Here is a 22,081-nt window from a genome sequence, read left to right as displayed (position 1 = left end):
ACCATTCATTGCTCTGCTAAATTTATATCAAGCTGAAAGCTCAGGAGACTTGTCCTTTCTGCTGCAGCTCAGGGGATGTGTCCATTCTGCTGCAGTACTCTGTATCACAGATCAAGACGCAGTTGAAGGATGAAACGTTTGTGCGTCCACCTCAATGGGGTGGACAGATAAATAAGAAATAAAAACAAACAGCAGGTGGTGCTATACAGATACAGTTTATTGAATAACTCAGTGGCTATACTATTTTCTTTAAATTATATGCAGTTACAAAAGAATTCAGATCCAGGTCCAGATCAAAAAGACCAGCACTATACTGTTCCTGGATTAATACCGCATGCAGAGTCAGCACCCCAAAGAGTCTGTTTACATTGTTGTACCTGTATCTCTGTGCCTTAAATTCATAATCCAGTTTAAGTGTCTGGCATATCATTAGGACATGCTAGAAACTACCAAAAATGTTAGCATTTCAATTTCTGCAGAATTTTTAAAGAATAGTACAGAACACGTACCCATTGACTTTAATGGAAGTATTCACACATCAGTGGTTTTCCACAGAAGCATGCCCTGATTATAGATCCCTCACTCACATTATAGTCAGTGGGTCAGTTAAAACCACGGACAAAACACAGATGTCATTTGTGTTTGGTCTGGGATTTTCAGGGATCGTTGGCAGGAGATGCTGTGGAAACCAATTTTCAGCTTAACAGTGTCTGCGGATGACACATGGACAAAAAACAGACACGTTGGAGCAAACATGGATTCTTCACGGATCTACCACTCACCATCTTATCATGGACGTCATAACGGACATGTGAAAGAGACCTTACCTTGACTATATTGTTCCTTTTCTTGACATTATGCAACTATTATGATCAGAGCTTAAAGCCTGAGTCTTCGAAACGTGTTTGGTTCGGGGAACACGGCCCATGTGTTGGCTGCTTCTCCAGGACCGACCGTGGCTCCCCTGGCCCGAACTGACTGTATGATAGTGATTTACAATACCGTCAGTCCCTATCTGATCACGGTTCTGTTATACCGTATCCATATAATCATGTGAGTGCAGTCCAATAGACCCATGGTCAGATAGGAACTATCGCTATGATGCAGTCAGTTCGGATTCGGGGAGCTGTGGTCGGCCAACAGATGGGACATGTTTTGTGGACATGTGAATCAGGACTTAGAATGAAAAAGATTCACATTTGGCAGATTGCATGAAATGTCTGTACATATTGCATTCATCTAAATGGGTTTTGCAGACATCCATGTGTTTGCCACCAAAGCAGAACCCCATTCAGATGAATGGAACTAGAAATTTCTGCAAAAACTCTACCATGTTTGAATATCTCCTTAGTGATCTGATGCAGAATAATTCCTTATTGTGGTGTCGTCAGGCAGTGATTGCAAATGGTAGCATTTCAGCATTACTGTCACAATGATCTGAGATCTTTAGGAGGACACACGTGTGAGGTCGCAGCAAGGATGAATATGCATATGTATTCCAGTCCTGTCATTCAGAAGCCTGCATCCTCTGTCTGCCGCCCCCGTGTGAAGTGTAGCAATTATGGAAATAGTTATCCTCTAGGTGTCTTCTGCTGCTGCCAGACAGAGAATGATGGAAGAAGTAATGGACTCTCCTATGGATTCCAAGATGTATTCCATAAATAACTGAGAGCCCAAGCAGCACTCTGAACTGAAAAACCTTCTTGCAAAAATTGCATGCTGCTCTTACGGATCCCTGCCATGGCTTACGCTGAAAATTTGTGCATTAGCGCGAGTGCAAGGACAGCAATTGTCACCATAAACTACGCGTTGTACCGTTCATTGGCTCATTCCTGGTGCTCACGGGTCTTCTTACTGTAGGCTCCCCCAATCCAAGCTCTCCTTTGTCTTTTTACACTCCCATGGCAGCGTGCAGGAGATACAAGGTGTGTGCGCTGTGTATATCGCTGAATAGCACTGGCAATAGGAGAAAGCCGAGTAGTATTGATGTCACCGGAAAGCACTTCATACTAGGTAGGATATATGCCTGAAAGGGTCGGTGCATTCATACATTCCTCGTGTGGGTACTACACTGCATAATGTCCGCACATAGGTTTATTATAGTGTACTGGACTTGCCACTATGAATAATTTAAAGTGTACCACCACAAACCATGCTTATTTTTTATGTTTGAGGTCAACTATTCTGAGATTTTACATTGGAAAGGTTCCTTGGAGACAGAGTTATTCGAAGGTTTTCCTGAAAATAGGTTTCTACCTGAGTTTATTTGTTCGGTGCACAGTTTATTACATACATGTTACGTCCACACAAATGAGCTTCACCCTTGGGTGGGTCTCTCTATTACCCTTGAGAGCTGCCCAACGTTGCATGTTTCGTGAATAAAGTTCCACGTTTATTGACCATTTGAGGTTTGAATGCTGTGGTGATTCCTTCAATTACTACCTTAGGATAGGCCATCACTATCAAATTGTGCAGGGCTGTCTCTCGCCCCCACAATTTGATATTCAAAATGCCTTCATTGTTTACCAGGCGCAGAGCTGCAAAGTGTTTCAAAAAGGAGGGTAATACTGTAGATAGCAATATGGCATAAAGCAGATGCATTAAAGGGTCTTTCCGGGCCACAGATATTAAGGACCTATCCTCTGGATAGGTCATCACTATCAGATCAGTCGGGATACAACACCTTGTACCCCCAACGACCAACTGCTCTGTACGCTGTGTATTGACCATGCCGGGGTCCTGCAGCTCAGTACACTTTCAATGGAATGGGAGCTTAGCTTAAAGGGGTTGTCTCACTTGCAAATAGCATTTATCATGTACTAATGTATTGTGATTGTCCATATTGCCTCCTTTGCTGGCTTCATTCATTTTTCATCACATTATAGACTGTTCGTATCTTTGGTTACGACCACCCTGCAATTTAGCAGTGGTGGTCTTGCTTGCTCACTATAGGAAAAAGGACCGGCCTATGTGCGCTCCCACAGTCCTGATCACCAGAGAGGCCCGGCACTTTTTCCTATAGTGTGCAAGCACGGCCACCGCTGATGGATTTCAGGGTTGTCGTAAACCATGAAAACGAGCAGTGTATAATGTGATGGAAAAATGATTCCAACCAGTAAAGAAAGCAATATGGACAATCACAGTACATCAGTAAGTGCCTTGTATAATCTTTCTCTACATGATAAATAGTGTATGGAGCCTCTACTTTTACTCAGTACACTGCTTATCACCTGTGCCACAGCAGCCCAAAACAGTTGACCCTCACCCATCTGATATTGATGACTTATTCCAAGTATAGGTTCTTAAGATCTGTAGCCAGAGAACCTCTTTAATGCATCTGCTTTATGCCACATGGTAACCCTCCTTTTTGAAACACTTCGCGCTGACAGTACTTCATGCGACTTTGACAGATCTTCTGTACTGCCATATGCATAGGATATCAGGGAAGAAGCTAGGTTCAGGCATATATAGTTTCCCATGATTTGATTTAGTGTTTCCATGTTCAAGGCTTCCAGGACTCATAGAGAGATGGTTGTCAGTGTGTATGTAGGGATTGCTGACAATCACTCGGTGTAGGTGTGAGAACCATATTTCATAGGCTTTCTCAGTGGTTATGTTCACACTAGCACCACTCCTATATATACTATACCCCTCTATATTGCTGTATGTCCGTGTACTACTGTATATACCTTTCTAGGGGTATTATATTCAGCCAACTCCTCTGTTTTTTTTTAATTTATTTCCATTTTTTTTTCATTTTAACTGCTTCCCTGCAGGTTGCCCCCAAATATCTGGAATTTGGAGAGCCCCATTAAGACTATGCTAACATCTTTGCATGATGTGAGCACTGACAAATGAAATAGAATAAATGTGAATAATTTTTTTTCTAACTAAGGAGCATAAATTAAGATGTGTGTAGGCAGGATTATCACTTCTGAACATATGGCATATTTTTGCCATCTGCATGTCTCAGACACTGGTGACATATACTGGCTGTTGTTTCATCTGTGTTGGGGGTCATATATATGACTAAAACTGCCCTAAAATCCATCCACCCAGATAACACATAGCTGCCTTTCCAAAATCAACACTGAATTGGGAGGGCAAAATGTCCTTTGTTTTTGCACTATTTTGTTTTAAAGTGCCCCTGTACTGTAAGAAAAAAAAAAAAACAAGTTGATATGTCATAGCAACATATCAAAGGTTTTGATTGTGGTGTGTCCGGGTTCTAAGACCGCCACTGATTGCTAGAACAAGGAGAAAGAAGAGTTCACGTACTGCACTCTTTCTCCTAGCTGTAGGAGACAGACTCAATAGAAGGTCTTTGCATCTCCTGCAGCGAGAAGAGAGAGTGCTCTGTGTGGGCGCTTCTTTCTCCTCATAATAGCGACCAGTGAGGGTCTCAGCACTGTTACCCCCACCAACCAAAACCTTTGATATGTCGCTATAAGGCTACTTTCACACCTGCGTTAGGTGCGGATCTGTCTGGTATCTGCACAGACGGATCCGCACCTATAATGCAAACGCTTAGATCAGTTCAGAACGGATCCGTTTGCATTACCATGAACAAAAAAAAAAAAAAACAATTATAATTTTTTTATTTTTTTTTCATGATAATGCAAACGGATCCGTTTTGACTTTACATTGAAAGTCAATGGGGGACGGATCCGTTTGAAAATTGAGCCATATTGTGTCAACTTCAAACGGATCTGTCCCCATTGACTTACATTGTAAGTCTGGACGGATCCGTTTGCCTCCGCACGGCCAGGCGGACACCCGAACGCTGCAAGCTGCGTTCAGGATTCCGCCTGCTGAGCGGAGCGGAGGACAAACGGTGCCAAACTGATGCATTCTGAGCGGATCCGTGTCCACTCAGAATGCATTAGGGCTGGACGGATCCGTTCGGGGCCGCTTGTGAGAGCCTTCAAACGGAACTCACAAGCGGAGCCCCGAACGCAAGTGTGAAAGTAGCCTAAGAGAGTTAGGCTAGTTTCACATGTGTTGCACAGCTTTCCTGCAGGCTGTTCCGGCAGAGAAAGAGCCTGCCGGAGTTCTTTGGATCTGGCATTGCTGGATAGTGCCACCTGTCCGCTGGACCCTATTGACTGTATTGGGATCTGGCAGAGATCTGGCTCTGTCCCGGCACATATGTTGGTATTTAGCCAGACAAAAACTGTTGCACTCAATAGTTTTTGTCCTGCCGATTACCGGCATTCTCTGCCAGAACAGCCTGCCGGAGACCCGTTCTGCACATGTGAAGGAAACCTTGTTTTTCAGTACAGTTACATTTTAAGTGCCTGTTATGATGTATACACAGAACGTAAGGAGCCATAGGGGGACGTATTGGGATGAAACTTTTTGTAGTTTTGATTTTGCTTAGAGTTGGCAAAAGGTGTGTCAGATTTATGATAAGTCACACAGTAAATTTGGTGCACCTTAAAAAAAAATATAAAGTCTACAAACCCTACTCCACATTTCCTACACCACCCTAGCTTGTGTGTTTTATGCCTTTTCACAGTGATAAATCTGTCTAGAATCTCATTACTATAAGAAAACACACCTGTTTTTATACCTTTTTATACTTTTCAAAAGGGCCAAGGGTGATGTAAAAAGGCAAAAAATTGCAAAATGGCTCAAAATGTGTGACTTTTGTGCTCCGGTTTTATAATGCACAACTTGATACGTTCCCCCCATATGTGTACCGTATGTAAGTACTGACAGTACCAGACATAAAAGACTCCATAAATGACTTACACACCTTCTTTAAACAGGGGGATGCTGTAATGATTACTAAGGAGAACACTGACAAATCTACGGTAATTCTCAAAAGAACATAGCCATATTCATTTCTTCTCAGTAAGGAAAGTGAATAAACCCTATTGATTTTGGCATCCCGTAGTCTACCATTTCTGTGCACGGACTGATAATGCAAGACTTGAACAAGTAATAGAGTCTTTTGACATCCGCCGGCACTACCTAATGTACACTGGGGTTCCCCAAAGTGTTTAATTGGTGCTTAATTATTTTTGCAAGACACAATGCGAGCTGTAGCGCTGACACTTTCTCCACCCTTTGCTTATCCGCAGATGTGAATGTCTCTCTGGGAACTGCAGCTTCCCTGTATGTGAAGCAGGGTCAATCCCTCGGATAGTCTCGCGGGGTAATGGAACACCTGGGAAGTGCTGTGACATCTTTGAGTGCGTTAACGGTAAGCGGATTTAATCTTTCCTCTTGCATCGATATACAACGGGCAGGAGGGTTGGAGAGCCGACAGTTTTATGTGTCAGCAGAAAAGTTTGCTCAAGACTATGTAACCAAATTAGAAGTTAGAAAAAGAGCACTTCTGCTGGGTTCTTCAACCTTTCTAAAGGTTTGCACGTTGGCTGGATCTCTTTAATTAACAGTTTAAGTGAAGATCACAGTTTACATTTCGGCAGTACATCAATGAAAAGAAAGCAGGGAAAAAAATAAAGGACAGGGGAGATACATCAAAGGTGATTTAATGATTTGTGGGAGTGGAGACGTTCATTTATCTGATTTAATCATCCTCCAGTTTGCTGCACATTTCATTCTAAATGAATTCATTGTTGAGAACGCCATTATTTTCCACAATCCTTTGGTCAAGCTGCAAAACTGTCTTATCTCTTCCCAAATGGGATCAAAAGCTGCAACTAGCTTTCATGCATGTAAAGATTTTATGATGTGGTTGAAGTCCAAAGAGGATAAATCCCATCAAAAGAGATCAGCATTATGTGATAGAACACGGGGGCTGATTTCCTAGAGAGGGGCTTATCATAAAAGAAATCAGAGCTGTACATTTGGATAAATGATATTACAGGATACTACAAATAGTTTTAAGTCTAAAGGTGGATTTAGATGAGCTGACTGAAGAAAGCATTCCTTCCCGACAGTCGGCTGCTCGTTCAGTGAGGGAGACCGCTGCATTTACATGCCGCCATCTCCTTCACTGTATGAGGAAGGGGGATCGCTATAGCCATCCCTCGTCCTCATACAGAATCATGGCTTCTGAGCAGCAGATCTTATATGTCGCTATAAGGCTACTTTCACACCTGCGTTAGGTGCGGATCCGTCTGGTATCTGCACAGACGGATCCGCACCTATAATGCAAACGCTTAGATCCGTTCAGAACGGATCCGTTTGCATTACCATGAACAAAAAAAAAAAAAAAAAAATTATAATTATTTTTTTTTTTTTAATGATAATGCAAACGGATCCGTTTTGACTTTACATTGAAAGTCAATGGGGGACGGATCCGTTTGAAAATTGAGCCATATTGTGTCAACTTCAAACGGATCTGTCCCCATTGACTTAAATGATATTACAGGATACTACAAATAGTTTTAAGTCTAAAGGTGGATTTAGATGAGCTGACTGAAGAAAGCACTCCTTCCCGACAGTCGGCTGCTCGTTCAGTGAGGGAGACCGCTGCATTTACATGCCGCCATCTCCTTCACTGTATGAGGAAGGGGGATCACTATAGCCATCCCTCGTCCTCATACAGAATCATGGCTTCTGAGCAGCAGATCTCGGTTTAGACCAGGGTTCCTCAATTCCAGTCCTCAGGCCCCATCTGCCGGTCATGTTTTCAGGATCTCCTTAGTATTGAGCAGGTGGTATAAGTAGTGTCAGTGCATCAGTACTTACCACAGGCATTAATTCTGTGGGATATTCTCAAATAACGACCAGTAGGTGGTCCCTGAGGACTGGAGTTGAGGAACACTGGTTTAGACCACACGATCTGCTGCTCAGAATCCATGATCGGTGGTGCCTGCATGAACGACAGGATCACCCGATGAACGAGCTTTCATTGGGTGATCAGCGGCACATTTAGGCGGGCAGATGAATGGGACCGACCATTCGAAGGAACAGCCGTTCCCGATATTGTGGACGATTATTGGTGCGTCTAAATCCATCTTAACTGACACAAGCAGGGAAAGGTCCTGGGACCTTTTAGGAATGTGATGCCTAATTTGAACTAATCAGGGATATCTTCTTAACTGTGAACAGGCCAGCCTATTATTTGTATAGTTTGGTCTAGAAAATTGATGAGTTGAAGGGGTTGCCCCATGAAAAATATTGTTTATAGTTAAATGCAGCTCACAATTACGAACACTTTACAATTATTAAATCATGCTTATATCATCAGATATTGTGGGGAAAATGTTATGATAGCATCACCTGCTGTTTGTAATAAAAAGCCTTTCTGTGTCCCTCTTCTTAAATGTGCTGAGGTGGACGCACATGCTCAATCTTGCAGCTTCGGGTATCTAGAGGGATTCCTGGTGGGTAGATCAGGCTGCTTCTGAAGCTGCACAGTCTTCTCTGCATGTCTGAAGAAATGCTGGGCAAGTGGAAGGGTGTGAAACTACGTTACTGTAATTGCTGAGGTGGACACAGAAAAGCTGTTTAATAGAAACATCAGGTGGCACGGTTCTAACATTATTCCTAGAATATCAGGTGATATAAGTATTTTTTCATTATGTAAATATGAAAAAATGTTTATAATGTTGGACTGGACATCAATATAAACAATTAACTCTTCTTGGTACAGCCCTTTTAATGAGATCCTTACCTTGGGTCACTTCACAGCCAGTGGTAACCTTAAACGGGTTTTCCCATCTCAGACAATGGGGGCATATCGCTAGGATATTGCCCCCATTGTCTGATAGGTGCTGGTCCCACCGCTGAGACCCACACCTACAATGAGAACGGAGCCGGGAAATGAACGGAGGGCGCACTGCGCATGCACAGCCACCCTCCATTCATTTCTATGGGGCCGTCGAAAATATTGCCGTCCGCCCCATAGAAATGAATGGGAGCATGGGCCGTGCATTCACTTCTATGGGAGCAGCGCTTGGTGGTAGAGATGGGAAGTTCAGATCTTTTACATGAATCGGTTTATTTGAATCAGTTCATTCAAATGAACCGATTCATGAATCAAATTTTTGATTCACTTGCTGAGTCAGCTGGCTCGACTGACAAGCAAGTGAACCGAAGCTCAGGTGGTGCGCAATGCGCATGCACAGTTGATCGAATCTTTGATTCACTTGCTGAGTCGGCTCTCAGCTGACTCGAGCTGTCACGGAAGTGAACCGAAGCTCAGGGCAGGAGCTGTGGTGCGCAATGTCACCCAGTCTACAGTACCAACTACCAAGTGAATGTGAATCTAAACTCTGTGTCATTTCTCTTATCTCTCTGCTGACTGTCCTGGCTGTCTGTCCCTTATCACTGCTGCAACAAAAGCATTAGACTCCGTGTATAATGTTCTGGTGACACAATTCTTTTAACTCAGTAACTCATCTGATGACTCACGATTCTTTAACTCAAAGAATCGAATGAGTTTATAACTAAGTAGAATCATTTGATTCTTTTAAAGGGGTTGTCCGGGATTGGGGACATTGGTGTTATAGTACTAGAGTGACAGACATATTACATACATGCATGTCCTACCTTTGCCACATATTTCTGAAGCCCTGTTTTCATATAGGAAATTCTTAGCAGAAAGTGACTGTTTTCTTATACTCGGTGACGTACCAGGTCTCTTGCAGGCATGCTGAAGCCTCTTCTTCTGGCTGCTCAGGGTGCATAGTGACGTCACCGGCACTGATGGGCGGGCTTTAGGGCTGCTCTAGCCGCTAAAACCCGCCCATCAGAGGCGGTGACGTCACCGAACACACTGCTGGGCGGAAGACTCCGCCAGGGAGTGTGTTATTGTAAACAAAAGAGCCTTTGCGCGCAGGGCAAAGAAGAGCATCGGAGCATGAACTGGTCTGATGCTTAAGTCAGGGGGGCTGCCTAGGTGAAAATGTAGGTTTGTCCGGGTTCAGATCTGAACCCGGACAACCCCTTTAACTAGTAGACTGTTATTAGATTCTTAGACTCAGTGTACTGTGTGTGTGACTCAGTGCTTGCTTCACAGATCTTGATTGGTTGCGGGGAGGGGAGGGGCCGGCAGAAGCCTGGCTTCCACTTTAGGATCATGTTACACAAGACCTGCTAGAGTCTCTGCTATTGCATTTGCTATGTACTGAGTCTGACTGAGCTGTTTCAAACAGATCAGCTCCGTCAGATAAATCGACTCCTCCAGTTCAGTGAAAAGAATCGATTCAAAAGAACGATTTGTTCATGAACCGGACATCACTACTTGGTGGTGTACGGACCCCGGGAAATACGGGGTCCTCCGACCACAGTGCTCACCGCTTCGTTCTCATTGTAGGTGCAGGTCCCAGCGGAGGGACCCACGCCTATCAGACAATGGCGGCATGTCCTTGCGACATGCCCCCATTGTCTGAGATGGGGATACCCCTTTAATGCCTTCGAGAATGTGGACCTTTTCTGTACTGGGACAACAAAGAAGTGTTTTACTTTCACATAGCTGTATTCCCCTTTGCAGTGATGGTGGCACTAGTGTGAACATATTCAGCCAATAAAGATGTTATTCTGTGCTGATGATCTTTAAAAGGGTTTTCTGAGATTTTTTTAAACTGATGACTTGTCCTCAGGATAGGTCATCAGTATCTGATTAGTGGGGGTCTAACACCCGGGACTCCTTCTCCCTACTCACCGAGTACAGTGCCGTACATTGTATAGCAGCTGTGCTTGGTATTGCACTCAGCCTCATTCACTTGAATGGGGCTGAGCTGCTCCTAGGCCACGTCAATGATGAACATGATGTCACTGGCCTAGGAAAAGCAGAGAGAAGGCCTTCTCAAATCGCTGATCGGTGAGGATAGGTCATCGGTATTAAAATCCCGAAAAACTTTTGTAAGTCCCACATTAAAGTTGATATCATAGTGTATTCTAAAAACCTGTCACAATGAAATTGACACATCTAATCCAGAGTGAGAGGTACGATCAGCTCATTATCAAATCACCTTTGATTGCAATCACTAAGTATTTATAGACTGTTGATTGTAATTACGGCCTAAACGCTCTAGTAATTAGTCGTTCTACTTACCTGTGCACATTCCGGTTGTAAGTCACTTAATCCCAATGTGTCTAAGTAAATAAATATCCTGATGTGATCAGAAAGGTTTTTGAAAAAACAAAGCTCAGTTTCTTGAAATGAGTTTCATTCAGGCCATCAAGTGCACTTGTCACCATGGATTATCATTTTTCTAATTAAACCACTGAACATTAGCACTCTGCATGAAGTCTACCCGTCCTAAGGTTAAATTAACATCTGTGTCAGTTTGGGGCCTCCATGACACATACCATGTAAAATAGAGGAGAAAAAAGCCCTTCATGCAGTATACTGCAAGAAAATGTATGAGAATATATAAATATATATATATATATATATAATATATATATATATATATATATATAGTGGGGGGGTTAGCTCTTCTCTGGGGGTCATTCACACAAGTATCTTCGCCAGACACAAAGTTTAAGATCCAAACATCTCTTTTATTTGGCACCTCAGCAAAACAAACATAAATCATACAAAATAAATACTTCCTGGCTGGGCTCTAACTAAACAAGGTATCTTCCTACCTTACTTAAAGCACCGTTCGCACACGGAAATTACAAGCGGCTTTCCCAGCCCAGTGTCCCACAGCCGCCTGGCTGTACAGAGCCCTGTACACACACGGTCTCACATCCGGTACCTTTATGGGGGAGTGTGGCCCAGTAGTCCCTCCGTCTCGGGCCTCGTGACCCTTGCGCCCAGGCGTCACGGCGTCCCCCAATGCTCCGGCTAGTTCCTAGCCCCGTGGTCCCTCAGCCAACCCAGTTGAGACCACTAATACAAAGCCTCCAGCAGGACCCTGTTGCACAACAAATCTCCTTTCCTTAGACCAGTGTTTCCCAACCAGTGTGCCTCCAGCTGTTGCAAAACTACAACTCCCAGCATGCCCGGACAGCCTTTGGCTGAGCGGGCATGCTGGGAGTTGTAGTTTTGCAACAGCTGGAGGCACACTGGTTGGGAAACACTGCCTTAGACTGACACCCTGGGAGCTGCTTTATGCCAGCCCGAGCACCTCCAGCTGGTCTCACCTGTGGTGGAATAGGGATGTGGACCGCACTATCCACCCCTTCCTTGCCTCTCACCTCTTTGAGATCTGTCACTATCTCACAATATATATATATATAATATATATATATATATATATATATATATAAATATTTAATTATTTATTTTTTTATTTTTTTTATTTATAAGACACACCTGCCCATTAGACGCACCAAGGTTTTAGAGAAGTAAAGTAAGATTTTTTTTTTCATCAGACCTCAGATCACACCCCAATCTTTATCAGACCTCAAATTAAACCCCCAGTCTTTATCTGACCTTGGAATCAGACCTTCCAATCTTTATCAGACCTCAGATCAGCCCCCCAATCTGTATCAGACCTCAGATCAGCCCCCCAATCTGTATCAGACCTCAGATCAGCCCCCCAATCTTTATCAGACCTCAGATCAAACAGTAAAATATATCAAACAACTTTCCTCCCCTTCTCCGGATGCTGCTCTCTTCCTGCCCTTACTGCTCCCTGGTCTTCTGCCGATACTGCGCTGCACTGTGACCTGAGACCTCACAACGTCAGGTCATAGTGCGCGCTTACACGCACTACGTCTTGACACTATACGCAGTCAGGGCACAGCACAGTGGGCGCCTAGAACAAGACCAGGTAGTGGGGAATACAGCCAGAGTTAGGCCTCTTTCACACGGGCGAGATTTCTGAGATTTCCGCGCGGGTGCAATGCGTGAGGTGAACGCATTGCACCCGCACTGAATCCTGACCCATTCATTTCAATGGGGCTGTGTACATGAGCGGTGATATAATGCTAATGCCATCACTCGTCCCTATACTGACTAGTTTTTGCCAGCAGCAGATTATGATTGCACAACAAGATCTTCCGCTGGCAAACAATGATTTTCAAGCAGTGTTTCTACAAACGCTCGTTACCAATGATTTGGCTGGCGATCGGCCAGTGTAGTACTGGCTTAAGTCTGACCTTGCCTTATCATCTAAAGTAGAAATCACTGTTATGAAACACTAATACATAACAGAGATTTGATAGATATACCGTATAATATGTTTGTATTCTTTCCTACAAAATGTAAGATGAAATTGTCACATCTTGGATTGTCTTGCTACAATTCCATGTTTGAACCTGCTTGGATGGTCCCATCTTCCCAGCTGCATATAAACCTCAGTATCTTTCACTAGATTCATTAATAAAATAAACATGTCAAGTCCACTTAGGCTTCACAAATAATATGTGATCATTTTTTCTAGAAATCTGTGCCATTTGTCAGCTCACTGGACAGAAACTTTTCTTTTTAATCACTTTTTCATGCATATAATTATCATTTTTATTCATAAAGTCATTTGAGATTGTAGCCTTTATGAAGATTTATAACTAATAATGTAATTTTACAGTCAGTGGCTTCTTAGGTCAACAAGCTACATTTGTAGGACATCTTATTAGAGAATAACAGTTCACTGTGGTTCATTATGTGTTCAGTATTACTGGTTATTCTCCAAAAGAAACTGGCTGAGGGCAGAGATTCTGTACCTAATTATGATGGTGTGGACAATAGATAACACATCAGCATATGTCTGCCACCATATGGCTTAGCAGATGAAGGTCACCTAAGGACATGAGGAAAAGGGACTTTGCGTGCACCAGTAGACACATTGACCGCTTCATACAGCCTACTGGATGTTGCATCTCTCTGGTGGCCCATTTGATTTTATTATGAGAACAGTCACCTCTCATTTTTTTCTAGTCTGGGCATCGGAACAAGTCTCTGGGAAATGGAGCCTTACAATGAGAAGCTTTATTGATGATGCAAAGCCTGAAAGCTCCGCTTTTCTGTGCCTTGCCCACTATTGTGCTTGGTTGGGTTGATGGACAGGTGCACAGCACCATAATGAAGATTCCGAAAATGATTATATAGTTTCCTTGATTTCATTAGTATCACAATGATCCATTACATTTTCCTTCTATAGTTCCAGTGTCCTCCTTCTTTAATCTAAAACTGAGCAAGAGCTTTTAAATTGACAATTCTTGGTAGATTGTAGGTCAGTAATGCATTAAGGCCGAGTTCACACGAACGTGTGTGACCCGTGCCTGTGCTGCGGCCCACAAATAGTGGGCCGCAATGCACGATCGCCGGCTGTAGGTCAGCCGCATCGGATCGCGGACCCATTCACTTTAATGGGTCCGCGATCCGGCCGTTCCACTAAAAGATAGGACTTGCTCTATCTTTTAGCGGAACGGAAGTACGGGACGTAACCCCACAGAGGCACTCCGTAGTGCTTCCGAGGTGTCCCGTCCCGTGCGGCCGTTCTGCGATTCCAGATTAGCGGACCCATTGAAGTGAATGGGTCCGCATCCGTGATGCGGAATTCACACGGAACTGTGGCCGTGTATTGCGGCCCGCGATTTGCGGGCCGCAATACGGCCACGGATCACACACGTTCGTGTGAACCTTACCTTAATAGAATGTTTTTTTTTTATTAGCCCTCATAATTAGTTTTTAATCTGTTCAAAAAGGTCATCTTTTATGCCATGTATACCTGCAGGTTTCACAGTTTCTACAGTGGCCCACATTTACTAATGTGTGTGCACTTAGATGTTGTCACAAATTGTACCAAAATTTTGTGAATATTTAGTGCAATTTGAAGGAACTAGTTTTAGAAAAATCCACTGCACCTAGCCCACCAAGGTTACTTAATGGGTATGGCCTATGAAGCAAGATTGTGCACCTAAGGGTATTCTCACACTATCGATTTTCTTTTCCTGCATAGAGTTCCGTCGTAGGGGCTCTATACCGGAAAATAACTGATCAGTTTTATCCTAATGCATTCTGAATGAAGAGTAATCCATTCAGGATGCATCAGGATGTCTTCAGTACAGTCTTTTTGACTTTTCAGGACGGAGATAATACCGCAGCATGCTCCGGTTTTATCTCCGGCCAAAACAACTGAACACTTGCCTGAATGCCGGATTTGGCATTTTTTTTCCATAGGAATGTATTAGTGCCGGATCCGGCATTCAAATCGCCGTATTGACGGATCCGGTATTCCTGTCTGCACATGCGCAGACCTTTAAAAATGCCTGATGACACCAGAAAAACGGATCAGGTATTGCAATGCATTTTTCAGACTGATCAGGATCGTCAGCAGTCTGAAAAATGCCTGATCAGTCAGAAAAAATGACATGCTTTTGCATACAGTTTGCCTGATCAGGCAGGCAGTTCAGGCAATGGAACTGCATGCCGTAATCAAACAACACAAGTGTGAAAGTACCCTAAGTTGCACCACAATTCTAATGTATAAGGGTACTTTCACACTTACGTTGTTTGACTCCGGCAGGCAGTTCCGTTGCCTGAACTGCCTGCCTGATCAGGCAAACTGTATGCAAACTTATGTCATTTTTTCTGACTGATCAGGCATTTTTCAGACTGATCAGGATCCTGATCAGTCTGAAAAATGCCTGATCAGGCCGAAAAATGCATTGCAATACCGGATCCGTTTTTCCAGTGTCATCAGGCAAAACAGATCAGGTATTTATTTTTTTTCTCATTCTTAGAGGTCTGCGCATGCGCAGACCGGAATGACGGATCCGGCATTCCGGTATTTTGAATCCCGGCACTAATACATTCCTATGGGAAAAAATCCCCGATCCGGCATTCAGGCAAGTCTTCAGTTTTTTTCGCCGGAGATAAAACCGTAGCATGCTACAGTTTTCTCTTTTGCCTGATCAGTCAAAATGACTGAACTGAAGACATCCTGATGCATCCTGAACGGATTACTCTCCATTCAGAATGCATGGGAATATGCCTGATCAGTTCTTTTCCGGTATAGAGCCCCTGTGACGGAACTCTATGCTGGAAAAGAAAAACGCTAGTGTGAAAGTAGCCTAATTCAGTCCCAAAGTAGGACAATCAATAGATGATGTAAAATTACACAAAAGTGTCTAACCATGCACACATTTATCATCCATCATGAGCCACTGTGATATATTTGCACGTCTAGACAGTGTCTAAATTTACGTGGTCTACAGGATTAGTTAATATGCCCTAATATGTTCAATAAAAACAGTGTAGAAACTTCTATATTATCCATATGTACCACTCCTCCCTTTTCCCAGGTGGCAGATTGCCTCTAGTTTTACAAATGTCTATTCCCATTCGTCCAGAAATTTCACTACCTTGGGGCTCATGCACACGGCCGTTGCCCACAATTCGTGGTCCCAAATGCACTGGCAACATCTGCGCGGTTTCCGCAGACAGACGCAGATCCGTGATCCGTATGCAATGGAAAAAAATAACCATGTTCTATTTTTTGTGGTGCGGAGGCACGGAGAGAAACCCAACAGAAGCACTCTGTAGTGCTTCCACAAGGTTCCGTGACTCCGTTCCGCACCGCACCTTTCGGATTGCAGACCCATTCAAGTAAATGGGTTCGCATCTTTGATGCGGTGCAAAAAAACATCCGGGGCCCGTGTATTGCAGACCCACAGTTTTCGGGCTGCAATAGGGGCCTGGATGGCACACGTTCATGTGCATGAGCCCTTACAAACATTTCAGAATTGCTGATTTATTTTTCTAAGAGTAGACCTGGGGCTCCTGATATCTGTGAGTATTTTCTTGTAAAACGAAATGCATACCTTTCTGTATACACTAAGACCCTGCTTTTTCAACAGGGGACAAATTGAAGTTTGTCTCCACATGTAAAGGTAACGGTCCTTGCCTCAGATTAGCACACAGCACTTATCACACTGTCACATTCTGACATATTTTCACCTGCCACAGCTACAGCAGGTTGTAAGACGAGTGCAGTTGAGAACATTTTTTTAGCACTTTTCTAAATGTCCCAATGATAAATAAGGCCAAAACCCAACATGCTCCATAGGAAAGCCCACAAAACAACTGGATTTCAGAAATTGACTTAGCAGGCGCAAAAAATAACATTGACCTGTCGTAGATTATTGAGAAATATGTCTTACAAGTAAAAAACAGACCAGTCATAATTTACTCCAGAATAAACACAAACACAGTTTGATAAATCCGGACCTTTGAGTTTCTGTAAAACATAGCATTCTACACTTTTCGAGGTCCTCAATCTATACTGGGGCCCTCCTCCCAACTACCTGTGACTTCACATGTACAATAGACATGATACGCATTGTAAGAATCAGATATGTATAATGAAGAGGGCGCCAACAAGTGTAGACACAACACTTGCACAGCCAGCTTGGCATGTGGTCACAGCTGACCTGCATACTTATGGCACAATTGTGTCTGTTATTCTGATTTGTTCTTCCTTACCTTGGCTCTTGGCTCAAGAGACCCTAGATGAGGGGCAGAAGATTACCAAAAATGTGTGTGTAAGGCCTCTTTCACACGGGCGTGTCCGGATGCGTCCCGGTGCGTTGCGGCAAACCCGCGCGAGTAGGAACGCAATTGCAGTCAGTTTTGACTGCGATTGCGTTCCGATGTTCATTTTTTATCGCGCGGGTGCAATGTGTTTTGCAATGTTAACGCGCGGGTCCAACCGACTGTGGTACCCAGACCCGAACTTCTTCACAGAAGTTCAGGTTTGGGTTAGGTGATTGTGTAGATTCTATTATTTCCCCTTATAACATGGTTATAAGGGAAAATAATAGCATTCTGAATACAGAATGCATAGTACAATAGTCCTGGAGGGGTTAAAAAAAAAAATAAAAAAAATTGAACTCACCTTAATCCACTTGTTCGCGCCGCCGGCATCTCTTCTGTCTTCATCTGTGAGCAATAGACCTTTGATGACGTCACTGCGTTCATCACATGGGCTGTGCACATGAGCGTTGATTTTTCACGCATCACTTCTGCGTTGCGTGTAAATCACAGCATGCTCTATATTGTCCGATTTCACGCAACGCAGGCCCCATAGAAGTGAATGGGCTGCGTGAAAATCGCAAGCACTCCGCAAGCAAGTGCGGATGCGGTGCGATTTTCACGCACGTTGCTAGGGAGACGATCGGGATGGGGACCCGATCATTTTATTATTTTCCCTTATAACATGGTTATAAGGGAAAATAATAGCATTCTAAATACAGAATGCATAGTACAATAGTGCTGGAGGGGTTAAAAAAATAAATAAAAAAATTTAACTCGCCTTAATCCACTTGCCCTCGCGCAGCCCGCATCTCTTCTGTCTCCTTCTTTGCTGATTGCAGGAAAAGGACCTGTGTGACGTCACTCCGGTCATCACATGATCCATCACCTTGGTAAAAGATCATGTGATGGACCATGTGATGACCGGAGTGACGCCACCACAGGTCCTTTTCCTGCAATCAGCAAAGAAGAAGAAAAGAGATGAGATGCCGGGCTGCGCGAGCAAGTGGATTAGGATTCTGTCACCAGGTTTTGGCCTATAGAGATACGGACATGCACGGCTAGATCGCCGCTAGCATGTCCGCAATATATCTGTCCTATAGGGCTGTGTGGTTTTAATTTCTTTAAAAAATGATTTTATAGATATGTAAATGAGTCTTGAATGTGTCCAAGGGGCTGCACTAACCTTACTTGTGCTCAGCCGTGCCCAGCCACGCCCGCCTGTGAAGGAGCCCAGCACCGCCTATGTCCTCCGAATCTCCTCCTTTCATCAGCGATAGATAGCTGTAATCTCTCAATGCGCGAGATCGCGAATGTGCAGTTCTTTCCCTGAGGCTGATGCCAGGACAGGGAAGGAACACTATACCGGCACTGCGCATCGCGAGATTACGGCTATCTATTGTTGATGAAAGGAGGAGATTCGGAGGACATAGGCAGTGCTGGGCTCCTTCACAGGCGGGCGTGGCTGGGCACGGCTGGGCACAAGTAAGGTTCGTGCAGCCCCTTGGACACATTCAAGACTCATTTACATATCTATAAAATCCTTTTTTTAAGAAATTAAAAGCACACAGCCCTATAGGACAGATATATTGCTAGCGGCGATCTAGCCGTGCATGTCCGTATCTCTATAGGCCAAAACCTGGTGACAGAATCCCTTTAAGGTGAGTTAAATTATTTTTATTTATTTTTTAACCCCTCCAGCACTATTGTACTATGCAATTTGTATTCAGAATGCTGTTATTTTCCCTTATAACCATGTTATAAGGGGAAATAATACAATCTACACAACCCCAATCCCAAACCCGAACTTCTGTGAAGAAGTTCGGGTTTGGGTACCAAACATGCCGATTTTTCTCACGCGCATGCAAAACACATTACAATGTTTTGCACTCGCGCGGAAAAATCACTCATTTTCCCAGAACGTACCCGTCTCTTATCCGGGCCAAAAATATGACGCCCGTGTGAAAGAGGCCTTACTCTGTTGGGATTCGTAACGCAGTGTTTTTCTTTTTTTCAAAGTTGGTCTTCTTCTGCCACTCTTATCAGAACATCTCAAGTCAAGAACCAATGTGAGGGCCCTATTACACTGCCTGATATTCTGCCAGGATGAGCGCCGATCATCGATCAACACGTTGATTGGCACTTGATTGTATCGACCTAATAGATAGGCTGATGCAAAGTGGATAGGGGAGGGAGTTTGCTGCCCCAGCCGTTCTTCTAATGATTACACAGGAAGAAGTGCTGCTAATAATGGTTCCTGCAGCTTTCATCCTTATGAAAGATGCAAATTATCTGACAAATGATTGTACTGTACAATTTGCCCAAAATTGTACAGCTTAATAGGCCCATAACACTGCTTTTACCTTATGCGATATGGCATCTTATCTAGATCAAGGTCCTCCACCGCTATCTCTCTTATTGCATTAGCGATAGGAGAGTACCGCCACACTTATTGTCTGTGCTTTCACAAGTCCACTATAAAGAGATGGATATCCCCCTTTATTAAAGGCAAGTTGCATGCCCTACTCTTGTTCCGTAAATAATTAGCTTCCTAAATGGATGTTAGAAGTGATATATTCTAGTGTTTTTTATGAAACGCGAATCCATTATCCGTTTTTTCTTTGTCTCACATCAGTGCTTGACAGCTTATACCACATTAATACATCTCCGCGCGTGTATTGTGTATCACCTCTGTCTCCTGGTATCTGGAAAATAAATATAGGTTTTATTTTGCTGCTATTCACATCACCATTAATTCAGGCACTTAAGTGTCTCCCCATGGCAATTGACGTAAACCGTAATAACTAGCAACGTAGAATTTGCGGTTCTTCAGTGGCAGCTGTTGATCATGATCATCCATTAAAACATACAGGACCTAATGCACAAATAACCAGCTGCGCGTGAAATGTTTATATACTAACCGGATGCATTTTGCGGTTCATTTATCCAAATAACATTCATGACTGGACAGGTATATATTACTAGTAAGACAGTACAGGCGGCACTAGTAGGAAGTGATACTGACTTTATTTATCTTGTCGTGGGCAATTTTCCTTCCAGTAATTGATGAAGCAAAGAATTCGGCAATTATAGCTCCTTGTAATCCCCTTAATTGTGAATAAAACCGCTTTCTTCGTCAAGTGGGCTTCAAAGACTTTGTTTCCAGTTCTGGGGTGCTTTGAGAAAGATAAGGGGATTTTTTTTCCGCTTTCTTAAATGACTTTAGATCTACAGCTATAAAGAGGAACATGCTTTGTGGTTAGCAGTCTATAGCATGGGGTCAGGGACGTTTGCGGGATTAGTGGTTTAAATGGAAGCGAAATCCGGGCTCAGGCCTACTGCTGAAAGGAAGAATTAATTGAAGACGTGTGCCTTTATTAACTCATGCAGCAGCGGCTTTCTGTCATTCAGCTATTGTATATATTCTCATTATATTCAGGACTGCTTACCTTCATGCGTTCGTTTATTACATTTTTGTTTCATTGTCCTCTTATGTTTTCTAAAGCAGCTGACCTGAGTTTATGTATGTATGGACTCTGCTTTTCTATTTCATACTTTATCTAGGTTGTAATCAGTTTTCATGAAGTAGTCCATTATCTGTTCAATAGGCTCTGTTCACACTGTGGTTTAGTTTGTTTAGACAGTGTTTACTTCTGATATGCAGAATAGTGTAGTCCACTGTTCTATTCTCACTGTCTATTCTTTTTTTTATTTTAGCTTTTTTACTGACATAAAATAATTTTTATGATGCGCTTGAAGAAATAGTAATAAACATGATCATCTTTCTTATGTACTTGTTCAGCACTACATTTTATCTTATAGGCACTGTAACTATCCATACTAGCTAAGGGTACTTTCACACTTATGTTGTTGGATTCCGGCAGGTAGTTCCGTTGCGGCAACTGCCTGCCGGATCCGGATATCCGTATGCAAACGGATAGCATTTGTGTCCGGATGTGGATCCGGCTGACAATCTCATTGAAACACCAGATCCGTCTCTCTGGTGTCATCCGGAAAAACGGATCCGGTATTTATTTTTTCACATTTTTAAAGGTCTACGCATGCGCAGACCGGGACACTGGATCCGATTTTCCAGAACACTTAGTACAGGATCCGGCATTAATACATTTCACTTGCCGGCATTCCGGCAAGTGTTCCCGAATTTTAGCCGGAGAAAATACCGCAGCATGCGGCAGTATTTTCTCCGGCCAAATACCGTAAGAGTGACTGAACTGAAGACATCCTGGTGCATACTGAACAGAATGCTTTTTCATTCAGAATGCATTAGGATAAAACTGAAGCTGTGACGGAACTCAATACTGGAAAACTTTAACGCAAGTGTGAAAGTACCCTAACAGTACCAGTGGAAGTCTTTATTTTAAGCTATGTTTTTTTTCCTAGATGTAGATAGGTTTATTTATTTTTTTGTTCGGGAAACCTTACCCATAACATATTAAGAATACATTTATTTTATTTTCGGTGGTGCCCACGCAAATATGTGGAATGCATACAGACTGCATCTCTATTTGTGGATTTGCGATTTGCCAACCATGAAACGGATATAGACGTGTGAATGCCCCCTAAGAGAAGATCAGCAGATCAGCACACAAAGGAGAAGGCAGGAGCGGCTTCCTAGCCCGTTGTTCTGTGGTAATGACATATATGTTGCCTTTCTTTCCTTCAAGGAATGTATAAAATACATTTGCATATTAAATACAGAGGAGTCGG

The 22,081-nt window shown here is 43.2% G+C and overlaps 1 protein-coding gene across 1 annotated transcript in view; it reads left to right on the top strand.

The window, feature by feature from the left end:
* The window catches only part of CRIM1 (cysteine rich transmembrane BMP regulator 1), a 772,316-nt gene that overhangs the window by 365,543 nt on the left and 384,692 nt on the right, over nucleotides 1-22,081 (top strand). The window contains exon 5 of the mRNA XM_040429546.1: nucleotides 6,087-6,208. Within this exon, the coding sequence (XP_040285480.1) occupies nucleotides 6,087-6,208 (122 nt within the window). The remainder of the gene's footprint in view (nucleotides 1-6,086; nucleotides 6,209-22,081) is intronic.

This window comes from Bufo bufo, chromosome 4 (assembly GCF_905171765.1).
Source record: "Bufo bufo chromosome 4, aBufBuf1.1, whole genome shotgun sequence".
Classification (NCBI taxonomy): Eukaryota; Metazoa; Chordata; class Amphibia; order Anura; family Bufonidae; genus Bufo; species Bufo bufo.
Note: the sequence above shows the minus strand (reverse complement) of the source record. Positions and strands in the feature narration are given on the sequence as shown.